Source organism: Spea bombifrons, chromosome 6 (assembly GCF_027358695.1).
Source record: "Spea bombifrons isolate aSpeBom1 chromosome 6, aSpeBom1.2.pri, whole genome shotgun sequence".
Lineage (NCBI taxonomy): Eukaryota > Metazoa > Chordata > Amphibia > Anura > Pelobatidae > Spea > Spea bombifrons.
This window is the reverse complement of record NC_071092.1, coordinates 12,078,262-12,100,091: the sequence shown is the minus strand read 5'-3', so window position 1 is coordinate 12,100,091 and position 21,830 is coordinate 12,078,262. Positions and strand designations below refer to the sequence as shown.

The following is a 21,830-nucleotide window of genomic DNA, read 5'->3' as shown; positions in this document are numbered from 1 at the left end:
GTAAATATTAATTCATATGTTAACTATTTTTCATATTTAATAAAAACTATGAGAAAAAAGCCTTGTTTATATTTTCTTTTATTTACCAAACTGCCCCCAGTTATGCACATCTGACCCCCAGCTTGCCACTCAGATATGCCTTATACCTCCTATATGCCAGACATTCCACTGTGCCCCCTGATATGCCACTGTGCCCCTGATATGCCTTATACTCCTTATATGCCAGTGATATGCAACTGAGCCCCCTGATATACCTTATACCCCTATATGCCACTGTGCCCCCTGATATGCCTTATAACTTCCAATATGCCACTCGCCTCCATTTATGCCTTATACCTCCCTATATGCCACTGTGCACCATGATATACCACTCCGCCCCCCATAAATGCCCTGAATGAAATTCATTATACTCCCTGATTCACCACTCTGCCTCCCCCAGATATGCCACTCTGAAATTCATTATACTCCCCATATGCCACTCTACCTCCCCCTCCCCCAGCTCCCATACACCACACTGCATCCTCCTCCTCCCATACACCCCTCTGCCTCTCTCCCGACTCCCTGGTGTTTTGTGAACCTCCGTTGCTTACAGGCACTTTCACTGGAGCTTCATAGAAGCCCCAGCGGAAGTGAAGGGGAGTAATGGAGGCTGTCTGTGCGCATCGCGCAGACCCCCACCAGCTGACGGAGAGGATGATCCTCTGCAGGAGACCTCGATTCTCTGTCAGCCGGTGGGGGTCTGCACAATGTGCACAGACAGCCTCCGTTACTCCCCTTCACTTCCGCTGGGGCTTCTACATCATGTGATGATGGCGCTGCATCGTAGAAGCCCCAGCGGAAGTGGAGGGGAGAGGAGGAAGTTGTCTGTGCGCATCGCACGGACATCCACCGGCTGACAGTGAGGGGAATCCGGATCCCCTGCAGCGTTGCGGGGATCTGGATTCTAGTGTTATAATCCGATCTCTGTTTGAGAAAATCGATTCGACTAATCGATAATGAAAATCGTTTTCATTATCGATTTTATAGATTAGTTGTTGCAGCCCTAATACACATATTAATTTATGCAGTCTCACAAATTCATTAATTCTCTCCCTCATTCAGACAATTCATCCACACATTAATTAATACTCTCTCATTCAGACAATTCATCCACACATTAATGCATTCATTCTCTCCCCTAATCACACAATTCATCCACACACGTGCATAGGAACCAGGGGGGCAGAGGGGACAGATCCCCCCCAGTAACTCATGCAGGGGGGACCGGTAATGAAGAAGTCCCCCCAGGAACCCCCCAATAGAAACGCCACAGGAGGAGAGAGGGGTGCCGAGCGGTGGTTTTCAGCAACCACTCGGCGTCCTTCTGTCTCCTCTGCTCCCTGCTGAGTCATATGCCGGCACTCAGCAGAGAAGTCGCGCATATCGCGGAAGAGCAGCGAGACAGAGGCCTCGCGTTTCCACCACAGGACTGCACGGTAAGTGAGGGGGATCGGGAGAGGGAAGGGGGTTAGGGAGGGGGTAGATAGTGTGAGAAGGTGGGAGTAGATAGTGTGAGAAGGTGGGGTCTTTAAGGACGCTTATAATATTGCACATTAACACCACCCATATTCCATTAGCTCACCTCTCCTAGTCCCTCTAATGCAGTACTTATACTAGTGTGGCTGCTCCATCCCTTACTATGGCACTTTTACCTTTTACCTATTGTGTAACACACCCTAAATCCCTCTAGATTGTAAACTCGTTTGAGCAGGGCCCTCCTCACCTGTTGTCTCTGTAAGTCAATTTGTTATGTTACATACTACTTGTTATGTCCTGTCTACCCATTGTATAGCGCTACGGAATTTGATGGAGCTATGTAAAACAATAAATAATAAAAATAATAATAAATAATAATAACTACAAAGTGTTCTGGAATTCTGAAGAAACTTGTACTAAAAATGGTTGGAGCCCTGAGCCTGCATGTATAGGTTAGTTTTAAAATATATATTTGAGTTTAGATATGAAAAGAAAAAAAGAGAATCAATGTCTACAGTTGTCCATCCTTTTTTCGTTTAGCAAAGATAGGCATATTAAAATTATCCTAACAAACATCATTGTTTCAGTGCTTTTATCTCATCTATAACTATTTGGCTTATCTTTTCTGGTGAGGGCAATATGCTTTATGAGTGCATACTGGGATGTAGATCAATGTAACACAAAATAAAAATGTAGAATTACATTTTAGAAGGTTTTTTTAGCACAAAGTTTTAAATGTTATCTTATCACCATTGCAAACTTATGCAACCAGCAGGACTAATATTGGTTGCTAAAGTGATAAGACTGTTTCAGACTACCTTTTTTACATGTAACCCTTGTGACCATTAAGGGTTAGGTGTTGTGCACTGAAAGGTCACATGCATACAGTTTTGTATGTGATATTTCTCGTCCACTAGTGGATAGTTTCTGGATATTAGTGTACAAAAGCATTCTCTAACTTCTAATGAAAGAACGTTAGGATTTTCCTACATACATTCATGTTGAGTATTATGCTTTTATTTCTCTCTACCTTTTCCAACAAGACACTTTTAACATTCTATATTAATAGAAAAAAGCATACTAGCCCTATCAAAATTCTAATTTGTAAATTTTCCAAATTTGATGCTTACATTTATCTGAGTAACATCTGTACATTTTTGGGGATTGGAGTAAACTATACTCCCTACAATTTACAGCATTACATTTTAACTTCACATTTATGCTTAATGTTATATCATGCTAAGTCTGAATGTGTACTCATAACCCTAAGGACCGTACACGGTACAGCAGACTGAGGAGTGGAATAACAGCATACCAAGTGAGCCCCTACTGCAAGTCACTTGGAAAAAAAAACATAAAAACAGGTTACTAAAAAGCCAGCGGTGATTAAAACCTCGAGGTACACCAAAAGAACTGCATAAATAGTTAAGGAAAACTAGGTAACTGCTTTACTGCAAACTCAAATATAAAAAGACACCTATAAACAGTAGCCAATGGGCCAAAAAGGATTCGGACAAATGTTTCAGTTTGTTTTGAGCCCATTCGTTTTTGAACCAACATATTATGTTCGCCGCCCATTCAGTTTGGCCACAAATTTGGGGGCACTTTTAATTCAGGAACAGGATTTGTTGTCTGGTGGCCATATTCACTCTCACTCCCTCTCGTTTAGTTTTTCTCTAAATGTTTCCCTACCTTCTCTACCACTTCCACATATTTTTCTTCATCCTTCTATCATTTATCTTCTCCCTGAGAAGTTCAATCTTTATCCGCATCTCCGTGGACATAACCTGGCGGAACTTCTGCTAATAATGGCTGAGCTTCCAGTGATGTCCTCTACCCGATCCTCCAATCTTAAACTAAATGTAATTCCTAGATTCCTTGTTAAAGAAGACAGAATAAAATAAAAAAGACAGATAGTCAATGGGGAGATCCTTTTTACATTTAATCGCAGTACTGACATTCTGTAAAAAGAGGCAGGTATTTTAAGAGATTATCCAGACAGGGACGGCGAGCTCAATAATTAATTAATGTACAGAAAGGGGAGCTCACATCAGATTCCCAGATTGCTGCTAGAATAATAATGACCTAAAATACACAAAACAGAGAAAGAATTCAGAGCATACCCAACAAAATACTTTGAAAGAAAAAACAACTCAGGAACAGCTCATTGGCACGGTAGCATTGCAAAACAGTGCTTTACTGTCCTGACAAGGACAGCACCGAGACTTACCCCAATAACAAGATAGAACTCATATTGAGGTAAAACAGGAACTGAGTTTATTTGGAAAAGCACAGATATTTATACATACAACTACCAGACAGCCCAGCCTCTCCATACCAGTTCTATGGCCAGCAATGCTCACCAGACAAAAAGTCACTATTTCAGGGTAATCCAGAGGGAGCAGCATCAATCCCGGGGTACCAATGCAGAGTTTAGGGTCCGAGGATGTTATGTTCCAAAAAGCCACTTGAGCCGATGTCCCCCCAGTCCTAAAGATGGGTAATAAAGCCACGGTTCCCAAATGAGCTTCCTCTCCGTAACCACCTCCAAGTGTTGCTCACTGCGAGCGTAGTGTAACCTCAAAAGTGCGACGCAGTTCCAATTGTCGGCAGGCATCCCCGTGGTTCCTAGCCACTGTACAGTTACATGAATTTGTGGCTAGGTCCGGGTCAGGCGCATGGAGCGTTTCTGGCCATATAGGGCACCCATAGCCAGCTAGTCTATGGGAGTCTGGTTAGGACAGACCAGACAGGGTTTTCCCGTCACCCTGTGCCCCCCAACGAGCACAGGGTGACTTAGACAGAAGAGGGGACCAGGCAGGCAAGGAGTTACCCGGGAATCCTTCTGTGCCCCCTCCCAAACTCAAACCTACCCACATGTGTCCTCACCCTCAGGGGTTACTATGACATTATCTTTCTTTCCCCTCTCTCCTTACCTGTTACCTCTCTGAAGTTCTATGGTGGTAGCGCAAGGTCTGTCCCTACAGACCTCTGTTTCAGTGCTCCATCCCAGTGTACACAGCTTCAATGTTGAGCATCGGGATATAACATCATATCCTGGTGTTCAGCATCAACAGCCTGCAGGCATTAAAAGGTTTATAATATAACATATACTATAACATAACACATTAACAGATCCTTTTCTTTAAAAATATTTTGAACTTGGATTTTATAACTTTTTGTAATGTGAATATGCACATTTGTGTTGTGTTTTTTTTTCAGGTAAAAAATGTAGCAAGCCCAACATTGAAAATGGACGTCTTTATAACAACTATGGGTTTCCAAAATCACTGGGTAATTACATCTACTATACTTGTAACAGCGGATATTCGTCACCATCCAAAGATTATTATGGCAGATCTTTTTGTTCTGAAAATGGTTGGAATCCCCCACCAAGGTGTCTACGTAAGTACTATAAACAAGTTTATACCATTTTAGAGACCAATTGTTGTAAGCCCAATGTAAAGACACAATAATATAAAAAACAATTCCTTATAAAGTATGCATGTCCACTGGCAACTGTCTTGAATGTTTTGCACTTTTAAATAATCTTTCTCACTGTAGAATGATGGACTTTAAATTGTTTGCTTCTCTAAGATCATTGCTGATGTCTTTCTTACTTGGCATTGTGTTAACACATACCTGAATGCTCCAGACCAGCAAACTGCTAAAACTTCGACTTTAAAGCTTGGTTTCCATTTGGTTTTTTTTGCTAAAAACGCCTATAAAAACGCCAATAGCGCCACCTGGCGTTTTTTTGTGAAAAACGCCTGCAGCCAGATGTTAGCTGTAATTCAATAGGAAATCGCAAAATGCCATTTCCACTTGGCGTTTTTCTGTTTGGCGTTTTTTCAGTCCTCTTTGGCGTTTTTCTGCTTTTTTGGGCTCTGTGGCAGTTTTTCAAAACTGCAGCATGTTGACACTCTGGCGTTTTTTGCAAGAAATCTTGGCTTTTTTTCTCCAATAGAAGTCTATGGGAGAGAAAAAACGCCATGAAAAAGCCATGTGGGTTTATTGCCTTGGCGTTTTTTATGGCGTTTTTTTCCACAGTTACAATGCAGAGGATGGACCCAGTATCTGTGTGTCCTACGAGAAATAGGCTGAAAACAAACAGTTTCACACAAAACAAAGTCCTGGACTGGTTCATATTGAATTTTACACCATTTGGAACAAACATGCCATTACAAACAAACATACGCGACCGGATCCTGCGTGCCAAAAGCAACAGCAAACAATTTGCACCATCATTTGGGGCCAATCTTCCCAGAGGAGCAGACATTCGAAATAAAGCATGCCTTACAAACCACAGAAAAGAGACAAAAGGGTCTACCAAGTAAATGACATCAGGAGAGGGCAGATACTTGCCATTTATCCTAATCCCTTTTAGCTGGGTGAAACTTCTAACTTGTAAAGGCTGGAAAAACTGCCTAAGGTCAAAAAAAGCAATTTCCACAGAAAGGCTAAAACGCCAGAAAAAACTGCAGAAAAAACGCCAAAACGCAGGTAAATGCAGTGGCAGTTTTCCTGGCGTTTTTCATCAAGAAAAAAACGCCGGACAAAAACCCAATTGGAAACCTAGCCTTAGGCTAGGTTTCCACTTGGGTTTTTGTCCGGCGTTTTTTTCTTGATGAAAAACGCCAGGAAAACTGCCAAGAAAACTGCCACTGCATTTACCTGCGTTTTGGCGTTTTTTCTGCAGTTTTTTCTGGCGTTTTAGCCTTTCTGTGGAAATTGCTTTTTTTGACCTTAGGCAGTTTTTCCAGCCTTTACAAGTTAGAAGTTTCACCCAGCTAAAAGGGATTAGGATAAATGGCAAGTATCTGCCCTCTCCTGATGTCATTTACTTGGTAGACCCTTTTGTCTCTTTTCTGTGGTTTGTAAGGCATGCTTTATTTCGAATGTCTGCTCCTCTGGGAAGATTGGCCCCAAATGATGGTGCAAATTGTTTGCTGTTGCTTTTGGCACGCAGGATCCGGTCGCGTATGTTTGTTTGTAATGGCATGTTTGTTCCAAATGGTGTAAAATTCAATATGAACCAGTCCAGGACTTTGTTTTGTGTGAAACTGTTTGTTTTCAGCCTATTTCTCGTAGGACACACAGATACTGGGTCCATCCTCTGCATTGTAACTGTGGAAAAAACGCCATAAAAAACGCCAAGGCAATAAACCCACATGGCTTTTTCATGGCGTTTTTTCTCTCCCATAGACTTCTATTGGAGAAAAAAAGCCAAGATTTCTTGCAAAAAACGCCAGAGTGTCAACATGCTGCAGTTTTGAAAAACTGCCACAGAGCCCAAAAAAGCAGAAAAACGCCAAAGAGGACTAAAAAAACGCCAAACAGAAAAACGCCAGGTGGAAATGGCATTTTGCGATTTCCTATTGAATTACAGCTAACATCTGGCTGCATGCGTTTTTCACAAAAAAACGCCAGGTGGCGCTATTGGCGTTTTTATAGGCGTTTTTAGCTAAAAAAACCCAAGTGGAAACCTAGCCTTAGGCTAGGTTTCCACTTGGGTTTTTGTCCGGCGTTTTTTTCTTGATGAAAAACGCCAGGAAAACTGCCAAGAAAACTGCCGCTGCATTTACCTGCGTTTTGGCGTTTTTTCTGCAGTTTTTTCTGGCGTTTTAGCCTTTCTGTGGAAATTGCTTTTTTTGACCTTAGGCAGTTTTTCCAGCCTTTACAAGTTAGAAGTTTCACCCAGCTAAAAGGGATTAGGATAAATGGCAAGTATCTGCCCTCTCCTGATGTCATTTACTTGGTAGACCCTTTTGTCTCTTTTCTGTGGTTTGTAAGGCATGCTTTATTTCGAATGTCTGCTCCTCTGGGAAGATTGGCCCCAAATGATGGTGCAAATTGTTTGCTGTTGCTTTTGGCACGCAGGATCCGGTCGCGTATGTTTGTTTGTAATGGCATGTTTGTTCCAAATGGTGTAAAATTCAATATGAACCAGTCCAGGACTTTGTTTTGTGTGAAACTGTTTGTTTTCAGCCTATTTCTCGTAGGACACACAGATACTGGGTCCATCCTCTGCATTGTAACTGTGGAAAAAACGCCATAAAAAACGCCAAGGCAATAAACCCACATGGCTTTTTCATGGCGTTTTTTCTCTCCCATAGACTTCTATTGGAGAAAAAAAGCCAAGATTTCTTGCAAAAAACGCCAGAGTGTCAACATGCTGCAGTTTTGAAAAACTGCCACAGAGCCCAAAAAAGCAGAAAAACGCCAAAGAGGACTAAAAAAACGCCAAACAGAAAAACGCCAGGTGGAAATGGCATTTTGCGATTTCCTATTGAATTACAGCTAACATCTGGCTGCATGCGTTTTTCACAAAAAAACGCCAGGTGGCGCTATTGGCGTTTTTATAGGCGTTTTTAGCTAAAAAAACCCAAGTGGAAACCTAGCCTTATAGAGGTGGTCAGATTTGCTGCTGATGAATTAATCAAGGGCATTTGATGAGCTGCACCTGACTGCTACAAAGCATCTTAATTCCTATAGAAGCAGTAAGGGTCTACTTAGTTTTTCATAAATGGCTTCTCTATTTTGGCTTTATTTTTGCTAAATAAATCATAACACAGTCTAATATGTAATGTGCTGTGATGTGTATGTAATTTTTAGACCTGCTAAGAAACAGATGATTGTTATTATGTTCTGATATGTAAAACGCTAGAAAGTATACTTTCTTTTACACACGACTATGTATATATAAAATATGTATGGACAGTGTATATTTATGTGTATGGGCAGTGCATATGTGTATGTATGAGCAGACATGTATATGCACAGTGTATATATGTGTGCATATATGTGTGTGTATAGGCAGGTGTGTGTATGGGCAGTGTATATGTGTCTGTATGGGAAGGCATGCGTATATGGACAGTGTATGTATATATGCAAACATTACTGTTTTTGTATTGATACAGACCTATCTCTCACTACTCCATCTTGAAGCTCTTGGCTTCAGCGCTGAGCACCGGGATATGCCGTTATATCTATTCGCTCAGCATTATTAGCTGGTATATTTTGTGAGGGAGCAAGGAGACAGAGGTCTAAACAGACCTTGCACTTCCTTTATTTTGTGTCGGTTAGTTATGATCTCCCCAACCAGTCCTGCTCCTAGTGGGGCCAGTGGCCAACAGCGTTTCAGTTGGGGGAGCACATGGTGGGCAGAATGCTATGTGTTATTAGCAATGCCACTGCTAATTAGCTGGCTCAGGGAGAGTTCCTGCCCAGAAAGTGCTCCCATTGATTTGAATTGCAGCATTAAGCTACTGATCTTACTGCATCTTATACTCCTAGAGCTATAGCTTGTACGTAAAGTGTTTTATTTATTTTTATTTTTTCAACAAGTTAAACACAAAAAAAATACTGACTTGTAGTAAACTGAGATTGTGTAAACGTACTCCAAGTAAACATGAATAAAATATTTTTGGTGAGCAAAATTTTACTTTATTTTTTTCATTAGAAACCTGTAGTCATCTGGAAGCTTCACTTGAAAATGCTTATCTTGAGACTTCTGAACAGATTTATCTGAGTGGTGACAAAGTGAAATTCACTTGTTACAAAGGCTATTCAACTCCAAATGGTAGAGAAAATGGAGAAAAAGAATGTCTTCCGAATGGGAGGTTTACTCCAGCAAAATGTTCCAGTGAGTAATTTAATATTTATCGCTTATGATAAAAACATTGAAGTGGCATTAAACCTTTTGTTTTACTTTTAGCAAAATGATTAAGAAAACCTTACATAAAATAAATGTTTGCAGAATTGCTTACTTCTGACAGCTATCTTGTACCGGTCTTCACTACTGAAGCTGACCTCTGACCATTCAGGAGCTGACTGAGTTACATAGTTATTTAGGCTGAAAAAAGGCATGCGTCCATCAAGTTCAGCCTTTCCTATATCTGTTAATTTGTTGCTATTATAAAAGCATGCTTAGCTCCTCACTTAGCTGCCACTTGGTACATTTGATGTTTTTTATTTGGGACTGAGAGGGAGGTAATGCATAACATAATGTTGTTGTTATTGCTTTCCATTTCTACAGAGACCTGTGAAATGAGACAATTACTTAATGGAAAATACAGCCCGAATAAAAGAGTATTTGATGTTGGAGAGTATATCCGTTTTGAATGTAATGAAGGATTTATGATTAAAACCAGAAAAATCATTGAAAATGCTCAATGTCTTAACAGTGGCTGGTCAGTTATTCCAGAATGCATCGGTAGGTATATTTTATGCTATTAACTCTATAAGGGCTGGATGTTGAAACACATTGTTCACCCTGGAAGGCTGGGCAAAACCAATTAGAACTTGAGCACCCTTATTGTGAATATGTGAAAACAAGTAAACATACATAATAAATATCTTTAACCATCCAGAGAGTGTTGTTCCTCTTGCACTGGAGTGTATATGTAAGGAAAGGAAAATAAAATACACAATAGTGCTCTATGTAATATACAAGATTCAAGTTCAACAAAGTGAAAGCCAAATTTTTACTAATGTGATAAGGAGCATGTGATTCTAGTTCCTAAAGGTAGGACTCCAAGTCTATAAATCAACAAGATGTAGCCATATAATAAAAAGCAAAAGGACATTTCATAGTGAAATCCATTTAAAAACAATTTATTTCGAAATAAAATATAAGGCTTGCATTAAAAATTAGTGAGAAGCCATGAGGTTTAGGCAAGTATAATAAATTAACTAATAATGCTATATATCTAAAAATATTTAGAAAATACATCTGTCAACTAGTATAGCAAAATTTTTGCACCTCTGGGGAATTCTAAGCTTGGCCTCCTATTTTGAAGCACATGAAACTATATTTTAAGTTTACATATCATCCACAAACAATTACAAATTATTTTGTACATTGTGCTAGATAATGCTTTTTTTTTACATTATCCTGAAATTTATAAGCACCAGTGAGGGTGAAAGTATATATATATATATATATATATATATATATATATATATATATATATATATATAATTTCATAGCATAATATATGTAAATCATACTCATTGACATATCTACTATTTCCGTGTATCCTCAAATTGAATTACCAAGCTTGAGTTTAGCGAATATACAAAACTGGCAAACTAACCTGAATTTTTACACTTTATGTCTCAACCAAACATCCACAATGCTAAGCAATTACTCTCGTAATTTAGTAAAAGCTGGTCACAATTTACATCATTGAATAGCTTAGAATGGCACCCCACAAAAAAATAACGTTGTGCACATTAATAAAAACACTGTTTTTAATTATGTATTATGTTTTCCCACAGAAATCACATGTACAGTACAAAACAGTCAGTTAATATCTGAGAAAAGGCAATATAAATATGGTGACGTTGTACAGTTTTCTTGTCCACGTGGCTACAAAATAATAGGATCAGACAAGAGTCAGTGTTTTCATTATGGATGGGGACCATCGCTGCCAACGTGTGAAGGTAAAGTTATATTCTACTTAAGAACATTAATGATACATAAAATTCAGATTGAGCTAATTTTATGTTAATTCTACCGCTAGAATGATTGACCATATGAACTTTTTTCTTGACACTGTTAGTAATTCAACTAATCATCAAACCTGGGAACTTCTGGGCTCCGGCTGCAGGACTACAAATATTCGGGCGAATATTTGTGTACATTCTTTGTGTTAATACAGGGTTAACGCGGTACACACCATGCAGCTTAGTCTCCCCACTCCAAGAGTTAATGGTCCCTACGAACGACCAATATACCACTGGTCTCCTTGCTCCAAGAGTTATTGGTCCCTACAAATGACCAATAGAGTCGCTTGTACGGACCTTTAACTCTTGGAACGGGTCTCCCCAGGCAAAGTTGCACCGTGAGGAGTTGAAGGGCTGTGCAAGTGAACACAATGCTGCGTAGATAAGGTAGGCTAGATGGAGAAGAGACCAGTGAGATTAGTAGACGAAGACGAACATGAAGATTCTTCATGTTGTGTGTCTTCATCTTCGTATACGTTTTGTCGCTGCCATGTTTGGTATTCGGGCTGAACAACGAAAAACGCACCCTTCGTGTTCGTTTTCATGTTCGCCCGAATACGAATGCACAAGTCTAGTAATAATTGTTTTTTATCCCTACCCCCAGTCATTGAATGTTTTCTTTTTGTGTTCTTTTATAAAGCAGTGTCTCCCAGTTAAATAAACTGAGCTCTTCTGCTTCTAGCCTTACTTAAAGATTCAGTAACTGCATTAGAAACATTGTAATAAAATAAAAACTACCGGTAATTACAAACTTAGAGTGACACTCAGCAGAAAATAAATAATTTTGCCCATGAACAAAAGCAATGTTTTTAATTATTTATTATGTGTTTTTTCCTAAGAAACTACCGTATTTGCTCGATTATAAGACGACCCCGATTATAAGACGACCCCCCAAAATCAAAATATTAATTTAGGAAAAAAACAAAAAGCCTGAATATAAGACGACCCTATAGGAAAAAAGTTTTACCAGTAAATATTAATTCATGTAAATTATTTTTTCATGTTTAATAAAAGCTATGATTGAGAAAAATATATTTTTTAAATTTCCTTTTATTTGCCAACCTGCCCCCCCCCAGTTATGCCACTCTGCCCCCAGAAATGCTTTATACCCCCCTATTTGCCACTCTGCCCCATGATATGCCTTATACCCCTATATGCCACTCTGGCATATAGGGGGTTAAAAGGCATATCATGGGGCTGAGTGGCATATAGGGGGTTAAAATGCATTTCTGGAGGTATATAGGCATATCATGGGGCTGAGTGGCATATAGGGGGTTAAAATGCATTTCTGGAGGTCCAGACCCCCTATATGCCACTCAGCCCCATGATATGCCTTTTAACCCAGCATGTACTGGCTGCCTTGGCTTGATAGGAGTGTGATTGCTGTTAGCAGTTTGATATATATATATATATATATATATATATATCAAACTGCTAACAGCAATCACACTCCTATCAAGCCAAGGCAGCCAGTACATGCTGGAACCTGGGGATGATAGTAGTGGGATTACAGCCTCCCTATGCCATGCTACAACCCCCACCCCCCTTACACATCCATGCTATCACACACAAACACATTTAAATACTCATTCATTCCATTAATCACACATACTTCACACATTAAACACACATTAATCACACATACTTACCCAAAAACCCTCCCCCACCCCCTTACCTGAACTGCAGATCTCTCACTCGAAGACTTCTGCAGGGGACCGGCTGTAGAGCAACTTCTCTGGCCCCGCCCCCAGAGGAGGGAGGGGGAGATAGAGCTCTGTGAGGACGCTGCAAGCTTCCTGTCCTCCTGCTTCTAACAGAAGAGACGCTGCTCGCGACCGGTAAGCAGCATGGCCCCAGCAGACATTTTTTGGGGGGTCTGAGAAGACGACCCCGATTATAAGACGAGGGGTATTTTTCAGAGCATTTGCTCTGGAAAAAACCTCGTCTTATAATCGAGCAAATACGGTACATGCGCAGTCCAAAACGGGCAATTGAAATCTCAGAAAAGGAATTATAAATTTGGTGATATTGCTCGATTTTCTTGTCCACCTGACACCAAATTAATAGGATCAGAAACAAGTCGATGTGATCACAAAGGATGGGAACCATCCCTGCCAACATGTGAAAGTAAAGTTATATTTTATAAAATGTTAATTCTACCTCTATTCAAAGATCATATAATCAAGTGGCATACTTAGGGGCCTTTCCACCCCGGGTATCACTTATTAGGGGGTTGCTACACTGGCACACAGAGGACCCAAGTCTCCGGGAAAATCCCTCTCTCTAAATGTCTCCCTACCTTCTCTGCTCACTGTTTCCGGGTCCCTGTCTCCTTTACCACAGCCCCACTTCTTTTCTTGGCTCTTTTTCTTCTGTCGTAAGTGAGAGTGTGTGTGTTTTTTAAATTTTAAAATGGGAGGGGGGGGCTCTAGGATCTGCTCTCAGTACCAAATGCTCTAGGTATGCCTCTCATATGATCTTTTTTTTATTGACAATGTTACACATTTAACTAATGATGATGCAACGATTAAGACTTTAAGAGACTATACTTTGTTTCCTAATTAATTTGGTTATTTTATTTAAAGGACTGGTGGAAGTTAGAATTATATCAATAAGGACTTCCATTTCCAAAATAAGCTGTGTTTTTTTTACTGTTAAAGCATTTTTCACACTTGCTCCATTAGACTACCTTCTAATATTGGTTTAAATTGATCAAAATTAATATAACATTTTATCAACTTTAATATGAAAACAAGTCATCTTCTGCATTCCGCAAATCCAAATAATTTGAATCTGCCAGGTAAGTGATCATCAGAAATGTGGTGCTATCCTCATTTGTATATTTAGTGAATGCACTGTTAATGAATGAGTCAACATTCATCATTGTTAGGTAAAGAAAACTCCTTTATGTAACGCTAGAAGGATCAGCAATGCCGGAACCTGTGTAATGGGTAGTTGGTAGCTATGGAGGAAGCCAAGCTGAAATTTGCTTAAACTTGTATACACCCAATGGTATAGCCTTGAGTAAGTGGCCTAAAACTGGTACGGCACCTGGTGGCACCTCTCTGACCCCCCCTGTGCTTTGTGCTGCTGCTCTATTTTGAACTCATTAACCCATTGTGGCCGGGTTGTTTGGCCTTTTCTCCTGATTTGGCTTGTTACCGTGATCTCCTGTTAAAGACCTGGCTTGTTTGACCTACTCCTAGTCTTCTCTGCTCCACGGGATCCAGGGTAATAGTCGCATTACAGTGGCATTATACTTGAAAGTAGAAACTAGAGATTTTGTAGGCTATTCTCAAAAACAATTTGAAATAGCAACAGTGGGTAGAGAAGCAGAGGTAAAAGACAGTCTGGTTGGTGATGGATCTTCGCAGTCTGTGCAGCTTTGGAGCAGGTCGGTACTAATGTCTCTTAGACAGCAAAGTGGCGTACAAGTGTGTGGATAACAGGTAGGTCCCATGGGTGACTAAAGTATACCTACTTAGACCATTTACACTGATCACCCATAACATTATGACTACTGACAGGAGAAGTGAATAACACTGATAATCGTGTTATTGTGGCACCTGTCAGTGGGTGGGATATATTAGGCAGAGAGTGAACATTTCATCCTCAAGGTTGATGTATTATAAGAAGGAAAAATAGGCAAGCGTAAGGATCTAAGCGACTTTGAGAAGGGCCAGATCGGGACAGCTAGACCTCTCAAAAGCTGCAGCTCTTGGGGGTGTTCCTGATCTGCAGTGGTCAGTACCTATCAAAAGTGGTCCAAGGAAGGAAAAGTGATGAATGGGGAACAGGGTCATGGGAGTCCAAGGCTCTTTGATGCACATGGGGGGTGAAGGCTTGCCGATGTGGTCCAATCCAACAGACAAGGTACTGTAGCTCAAATTGCTGAAAAAGTGGTTCTGATAGAAAGGTGTCAGAACACACAGTTTGTTGTGTGTGGGGCTGCGTAGCCACAGACCAGTCAGGGTGTCCAGGCTGACCCCTGTCTACTGCTGAAAGCGCCTACAATGGGCACGTGAGCAATGAAAGAAGGTGGCCCGGTCTGATGAATCACGATTTCTTTTATTCCATGTGGGCAGCAGGGTGCGTATGCGTCGCTTACCTGGAGAACAAATGGTACCAGGCTGCATCCATGGAGGCCCCACCTTCCAACTTACAGGACTTAAAGGATCTGCTGCTAACGTCTTGGTGCCAGATTGCACAGCACAACTTCAGTGGTCCCGTAGAGTCCATGCCTCGACGGGTCAGGGCTGTTTTGGTGGCAAAAGGGGACCTACACAATATTAGAAAGGTAGTCATAATGTTATGGGGGATCGGTGTAAATATATATAAATGGGGATGAAGGAGCCTGCCGTAATACTTGAGAGTTAAGGTAAGTATTCAGAAGGGGGCAAGCCAGGGTCGGTAACCAAGCAGGCAGGCAGGTGAATAATTGCTGTCGGATACAAGCTGAAGTTAAGGAATGGAGAAAGGTTGGGCTGTAGGCAAGTCAGGCAGGTGGATAGTCAAAATCAGATACCAGCAGGAGTCAAGAATTGAAGATGGATTGCATTTTGGTGACATCATCCAACCCAATTGGAGGATTGTGCTGGAGGATGTCATTGGAAGCGCCACCATTTTGGTGGAAGTTTGTGCCAGGTTATGTCAGTAGATGCAGACGAAAATGGAAAATAAAAGAGAGAAGATGAAAGAGAAGATAGAAGACGAAGGACAAGAAGATGCAGTAGCGGAAAACTGTATTTTACTTTTATTTGAAAAATATTTTACTCATCTACAAAAGCCAATAAAAAACTTACTAAATAGATTTTTTTTTTGCACGTTATAGGGCAATAAGTAGCATTTTGGTATTGCAAAACCATTTTTTACAAATCTGGTCATGCTACCCCATGTGCTATTTGTGACATCTTTGAAGCCAGCCAATTCAATTTACCCCATCAAACCATATATTTTTGAAAACTAGACACTCCAAGGTATTTCAGATGCTAGTATTTTTTTTTCTTTATTCAGTTTTCATAAATAAAAACATCATAATAAAAGTAAATTATGAAAAGAAAAAAACACATTGTGTTAGTTCTTTGCATAGGCAGACAGCAATCCATATTCTTTCCCATCTTTCAATTACACTTCTGGATATTATCACCACCCCAAATAGGATTACATGTATATGAGAGATGAGAATTGTTTAGAATCCTAATTTAAACCTAGCTTATATATTGTATAATACTATTGTTATTAAACCTTAGGAGTTATTATAATGCAACATTATTATTTTGTATTTCCATGTTTTGGTCTACATAATATTGAAAGTAAAAAAAGAATCACTCTTACATAGTTAATTTAATACAAATACCAAAGTTATAAGATAACTTATTATAATTAAAAATAGAAACAATTGTGCTTCATCCTTTCTCCTATTCGGCTTAATTATCGATAAAGGTAGTCTTCATGCATATAAAACTCCATGTGTGGTATTTAAAACTACAAATATCATATACCTATTGCACGAGGCATGGAGGAGAACCATAGGTACGGTACACTTTACCCAAAGATAGATTAGCTAATATTTATCAGTCAATATTAGTTATGTGCATCGGCCCGATATTTTTCTGTCTATTTTATCTTGCCAAAATTTCCAAATTTCATAATTGTTTGGGGAATTTAAATATGGCCAACGCAATGATTTTTCCATTTTAAGGAGGCTAAATTGTATAACAGTAGACCAAAGCAGCTGATGAGGTTGTTTCCAATTTCGTGCAATTGTTATCTTAACAGCCATTAGGTTGTTGGTAATATATTGTAGATCGATTCTTCTCATTTTAGGCAATTTTACATGCAATTCTGGTGTTTTCTTTAGTTGGATATTAGTCTTTTTTTAATGAAATCAAAAGCCTTAGACCATAAAGGTCTGATATCCTCGCGGTTCCACCACACATGTTAATATGAGCCCTATACTTTGTTGCATCTCCAACCAATAGAGGAACTGTCAGAGTACATTTTAGATATTCTGGTAGACACCAAATACCATCTATTAGAGACTTTACATTGTGTCTCCAATAGATTTAGATTGTTTACAAACTTAGACGGTAAGAAGCAAGGTAAAAACGTATTCTTGAGAAAGTTCCAATTTACTCTGTCGAACGCTTTTTCGCCGTCGACAGCTATTGTCAACAGGGGAGTTTTCCTCCTGGTGGCCGCGTTCTTCTAGTGTTATAACTGGATGTCCTGCCAGGGACAAAACCAATTTGGTCCGGGTAGATTCCGGTATTTATCACATCTTCCAGTCTTTTAGCTAGTATAGAAGAGAATCACTTCACATCTACGCTTATTAGTGAGATCGGCCGATAGTTGGTTACTTCTATAGGTTGTTTATCTGGTTTCCAAATTGGTAGTATGTTAGCACTAATCTTCTCAGGAGGAAAACTACCCTATTGTACAATGTTATTTAAAGTTTTGACTAGGTGTGTGTGTTTATTTTGCTTCTAAACACTTTATAAAATATGTTGCTAAAACCGTCAGGGCCTAGAGTTTTATAATTGTCTAAGGCAGAAATAGCTCTATCAATCTCTGAAATGGTAATGGGGATATTTAGTCTATCTCGTTGTAGATCTGAAATTGTCAGGGTATCTGTTTTAGGTAAGTTTTCTTCAATAGCATCTTCAGCTGGGAATTGCAATAAGTTATATAATTATATAGTATTCATTAAACACCTTGCCTATGCTCCCGGAAGTCATATAAGACTTATCGCCCTCTGTTAGTTTGGTGATTCTATTTATGGCATTCTTTTTCTGTAGTTTCTCTGCAACTTTATTGCCCTTAATGTAGTATTTGAGTTTGCGCTTTTAAGGGTCTCTGATTTATTAATTTTTGAATTTTGTACCTTTCTTGTGCTTTTTCCTGAGATTAAATAATCTTGTTTTCAGAGGATACCTTCTCGCATAATTTAAATCCTTTCTCTTTCCTTTGTTTATTATTCATTTTGATAAGATGTCCCCTGATTACCGATTTAAACATACACCAATTATTTCAGCATCTGCAGCTTTGTTTTCAATAAAAAGCAATCTATAACTTCACTCTATATTGTTTTGAGACCTTAACAGATAATCATTAATTTTCCAAGTAGTTCTTGGCCTATATGAATAATCATCGCTGAAATTAGTAAGCATAATACTATGGTCCGGCCAGACGTTTTCTAATATTATACATAATTTAGTCTTATGTACATTTCCCAAAATCATGTCTATTCTAGAGTAAGAAAGATGAGCTCTAGATATATACGTATAGTCTCTTTCATTTGGATGCGTGGTCCTTCAGGTATCATAGCTGTTAAAACATTTTTTCAATAATCTAGCTTGATTCATCTACTTTTGTCCCATGAGTTAGTTTTTTGTCTATATTAACGTCTTAGATGCAATTAAAGTTACCTGCCACCATAATATGTCCCGTTTTGATCTACTCCACCTTTCTTAATATCTTATTTAAACATCTTACCGACGCTTTGTCAAGTAAATATATATTAACTAAACTATATTTTACATCATTTATTTTGCAAATCAAAATCAAATATCAACCCTCTGGATCCAATATCTGATAATCAATCCTCAGATTTATCGCTTAAGAAAATATTATAGCCACTCCGTTTTAAATTTTTTAGTTGGAAGCTGCTTACCGCCTCATTTCATTTTATCTGTCTGCCTCTTGGAAAAATCTGATATCGACTCATTTTCTAAGATGAAATTTATACACAAATGACCCTCTATATCAGGGGTGTCCAAGTTTTTTCTGCAGTGGGCCACTTCATCAGAATTGTATACGTGCGAGGGCCGCACTCATTTTTCAGTGCGTGAAAATATGGCCTTTAATAAGATATGCAGATTAAAATAAAGTAAATGACACAAAACCTTTACTTTTCCTCTCACTGATTTCTGGGCCTAGAAAGTTTTGTGACTACAAATTCAGGATTCTGGATAAGTTAAAATGAAATAGTTCTATTTATTTTAGGGATACACCGAAATGAAAATTCTGGACCAAAACCGAAAATTCAGGGTTCACTTAGCCAAAACTGAAAATGACCCCCCCCACATACTTTTAATAAAAGTAAGTTGCACACCAAAATTGTACAAATAAAATTATATATTATGATTGTTAACAGCAATCTCAGGCATACCCAGATTCCAGCATGTACTGGTGGGCTGGGCATTGTACCGGTAATTTTTGTCCAATTTTAGTGTGTAACCACACTTTTATTAAAAGTAACACACCACAATTGTACAAAAAAAATCAACAATATGACTTGGCATCATAGGAGTGTGATTGCTAACAGCAAACGCACTCTTTTCATACCCAGGCAACCAGTAAATGCTGGAACCTAGGCATGATGGGACTGTGACTGCTGTTAGCAGATTGCTGTTAGCAATCACACTCCTATCATGCCAAGTCAGCCAGTACATGCTGGTACAGGGTGGCTGTAAGTGCAGACCCCATACTGCTGGTAGCATCAATACACAAGGGGGCAGCTAGCCAGGTTTCAGCATGTACTGGCTGACTTGGCATGATAGGAGTGTGATTGCTAACAGCAAACACACTCTTTTTATACCCAGGCAACCAGTAAATGCTGGAACCTGATGATGGGACTGTGATTGCTGTTAGCAGATTGCTGTTAGCAGATTGCTGTTAGCAATCACACTCCTATCATGCCAAGTCAGCCAGTACATGCTGGTACAGGGTGGCTGTAAGTGCAGACCCCATACTGCTGGCAGCATCAATACACAAGGGGGGCAGCTAGCCAGGTTTCAGCATGTACTGGCTGACATAGCATGATAGGAGTATGATTGCTAACAGCAATCACAGTCCCATCATACCTTGGTTCCAGCACTTATACATCCATGCTGTCACACACACTCATTCATTCATATACTCATTCATTCACACATTTATTCCCTCACAGGCATACTCATTCAAACAACCTCCCCCACCCCCTTACCTACTACAGCTCTCGATGCCGCTCACAGACTTCAGCAGGGGGTGCGGCCTCCCTCGTTCTCCCCACATAGGAGGCAGGACTGGAGCAGAGAATAGACCCTCCCACAAGTAAGCGGCAGGGCTTGTGATCCTGGCTGACGATCTCACGCGGGCCGCACCTCGAGGTCACGCGGGCCGCATTTGGCCCGCGGGCCGCATGTTGGACGCCCCTGCTCTATATGGTGAATTTAGGCCCTGCACATTTACCGAAGCCAATCTAACCTTAATCAATAACCACCGGAATGGGTTCCTCCAGTCCCCCAGAATCAACAAATGATACAAAACAAAAACATAAAAAACATAACACATAAAACTTATTAGACACATAAAGAAAACATCCCAGCTTATCCCATCATGCCGTTTACATCTTCAGTGCAATTTCTATATCTCATTGTGACACAAGGTAGAAGGCTATCTTCCCTCCGAGAATGCTACCCTATACCTTATATAAATGAATAATAGGGTTTGGGGAGTGGGGGAGATGCAAAAAGAGAGTGGAAAGAAAAAAAACTTCCATATGAATACCTAAATCACCAATACATTATTTATTTAGTGACATAATTGAATCATTAAAATGAAACTCCAGTGGTGTAATTCAACAAATAAATAAGACCAGTTTGAATTAACCTGATATATATATATATAGAGAGAGAGAAACAAAAGAGATTCCCTATGTGTATCCTAAATCACCAATATATTTTTTAATTAGTGATGTAGTTGGATCTTTAACGTGAATCTCCAGTGGTGTATTTCTAGAAAAGGCCAGTCTGAATGAAAAAATAAATATAAACATTTCCCTATTAACCCCTTCGTTCCCCTATAGACGTACCGGGACGTCCAAAAAACGCCCACAAAGAAACCCCTATGGACGTCCCGGTACGTCCAGCCCTTCTTGCAGCGTCAGGGACACGTCGTTTGACAGCCTGGACTCCCCACTGACAGCAGAAGCCGGCTTTGCCGGCTTTCTGCTGTCCGATCGCCTGTAACAGCTTCCGGCATGAAAGCCGGTAAGCTGTTACCGGTAAACTGCCCGATCGCGCAGTTTCAAACGCGCGATCGGGCATTCCCTTCCGGGTTGCGCCACTGCTGACGTAACCCGAAAGGTCATCGGAGGACAGGATATCCCCTGCGGGGATATCCTGCCCTCCGATGAGGCACAGAGACGCTGCGATCTCTATGCAGGTCTGTGAGGACCTGCATAGAGATCACAGTGTGATCGGTGCAGGGGGATCGCGGGGAGGGGAGTGAGAGACCATCTCTCTCACTCCCCCTCCCGTCCTGAAACGGAAAAGCTGGAAAAAAAAAAGTTAATTAATTTAAAAAATAATATTAAATAAATCATTAAAATAATAATATAAATAATACTAAAAAAAATTATAATGTGAGCTGTGATGTCACTGTGACATCACTGGCATGTTCAGGAGGTCCCTAGGAGGACCTCTTACCATTACTGTGTAAGAAAAAAAATATAAAAAAAAACAAAAAAATGTAAAAAAATTAAAATAAAATTTTTTTAAAAAAAATATATAAAAAAAGATAATAAAAAAAATTCTTAAAAAAACCTTACATCCCATTGCCCTAGCATAACATCTAGCCAGTATAACCCTCCTGCCCCCGTTCACAACCCCCAAACCCGTTAAGCCATAGGCATAAAAATTACACAAAATTGTACACCTAATTGTATGCTCCCTGGTGCTGGGAAAGTCTGGAAAATCTATATAAATTAGGTATTTCTGAAATCAGGACACCTGAATTGATGAACTTGGAGGGGATTTTCCATC

The 21,830-nt window shown here is 39.8% G+C and overlaps 1 protein-coding gene across 3 annotated transcripts in view; it reads left to right on the top strand.

The window, feature by feature from the left end:
- LOC128500160 (coagulation factor XIII B chain-like) overlaps positions 1 to 21,830 on the top strand; it is a 169,962-nt gene that overhangs the window by 130,540 nt on the left and 17,592 nt on the right. For all 3 annotated transcript variants that reach the window (XM_053469206.1, XM_053469204.1, XM_053469203.1), the window contains exons 8-11: positions 4,738 to 4,920; positions 8,978 to 9,160; positions 9,554 to 9,730; positions 10,798 to 10,962. In XM_053469206.1, the coding sequence (XP_053325181.1) occupies positions 4,738 to 4,920; positions 8,978 to 9,160; positions 9,554 to 9,730; positions 10,798 to 10,962 (708 nt within the window). The remainder of the gene's footprint in view (positions 1 to 4,737; positions 4,921 to 8,977; positions 9,161 to 9,553; positions 9,731 to 10,797; positions 10,963 to 21,830) is intronic.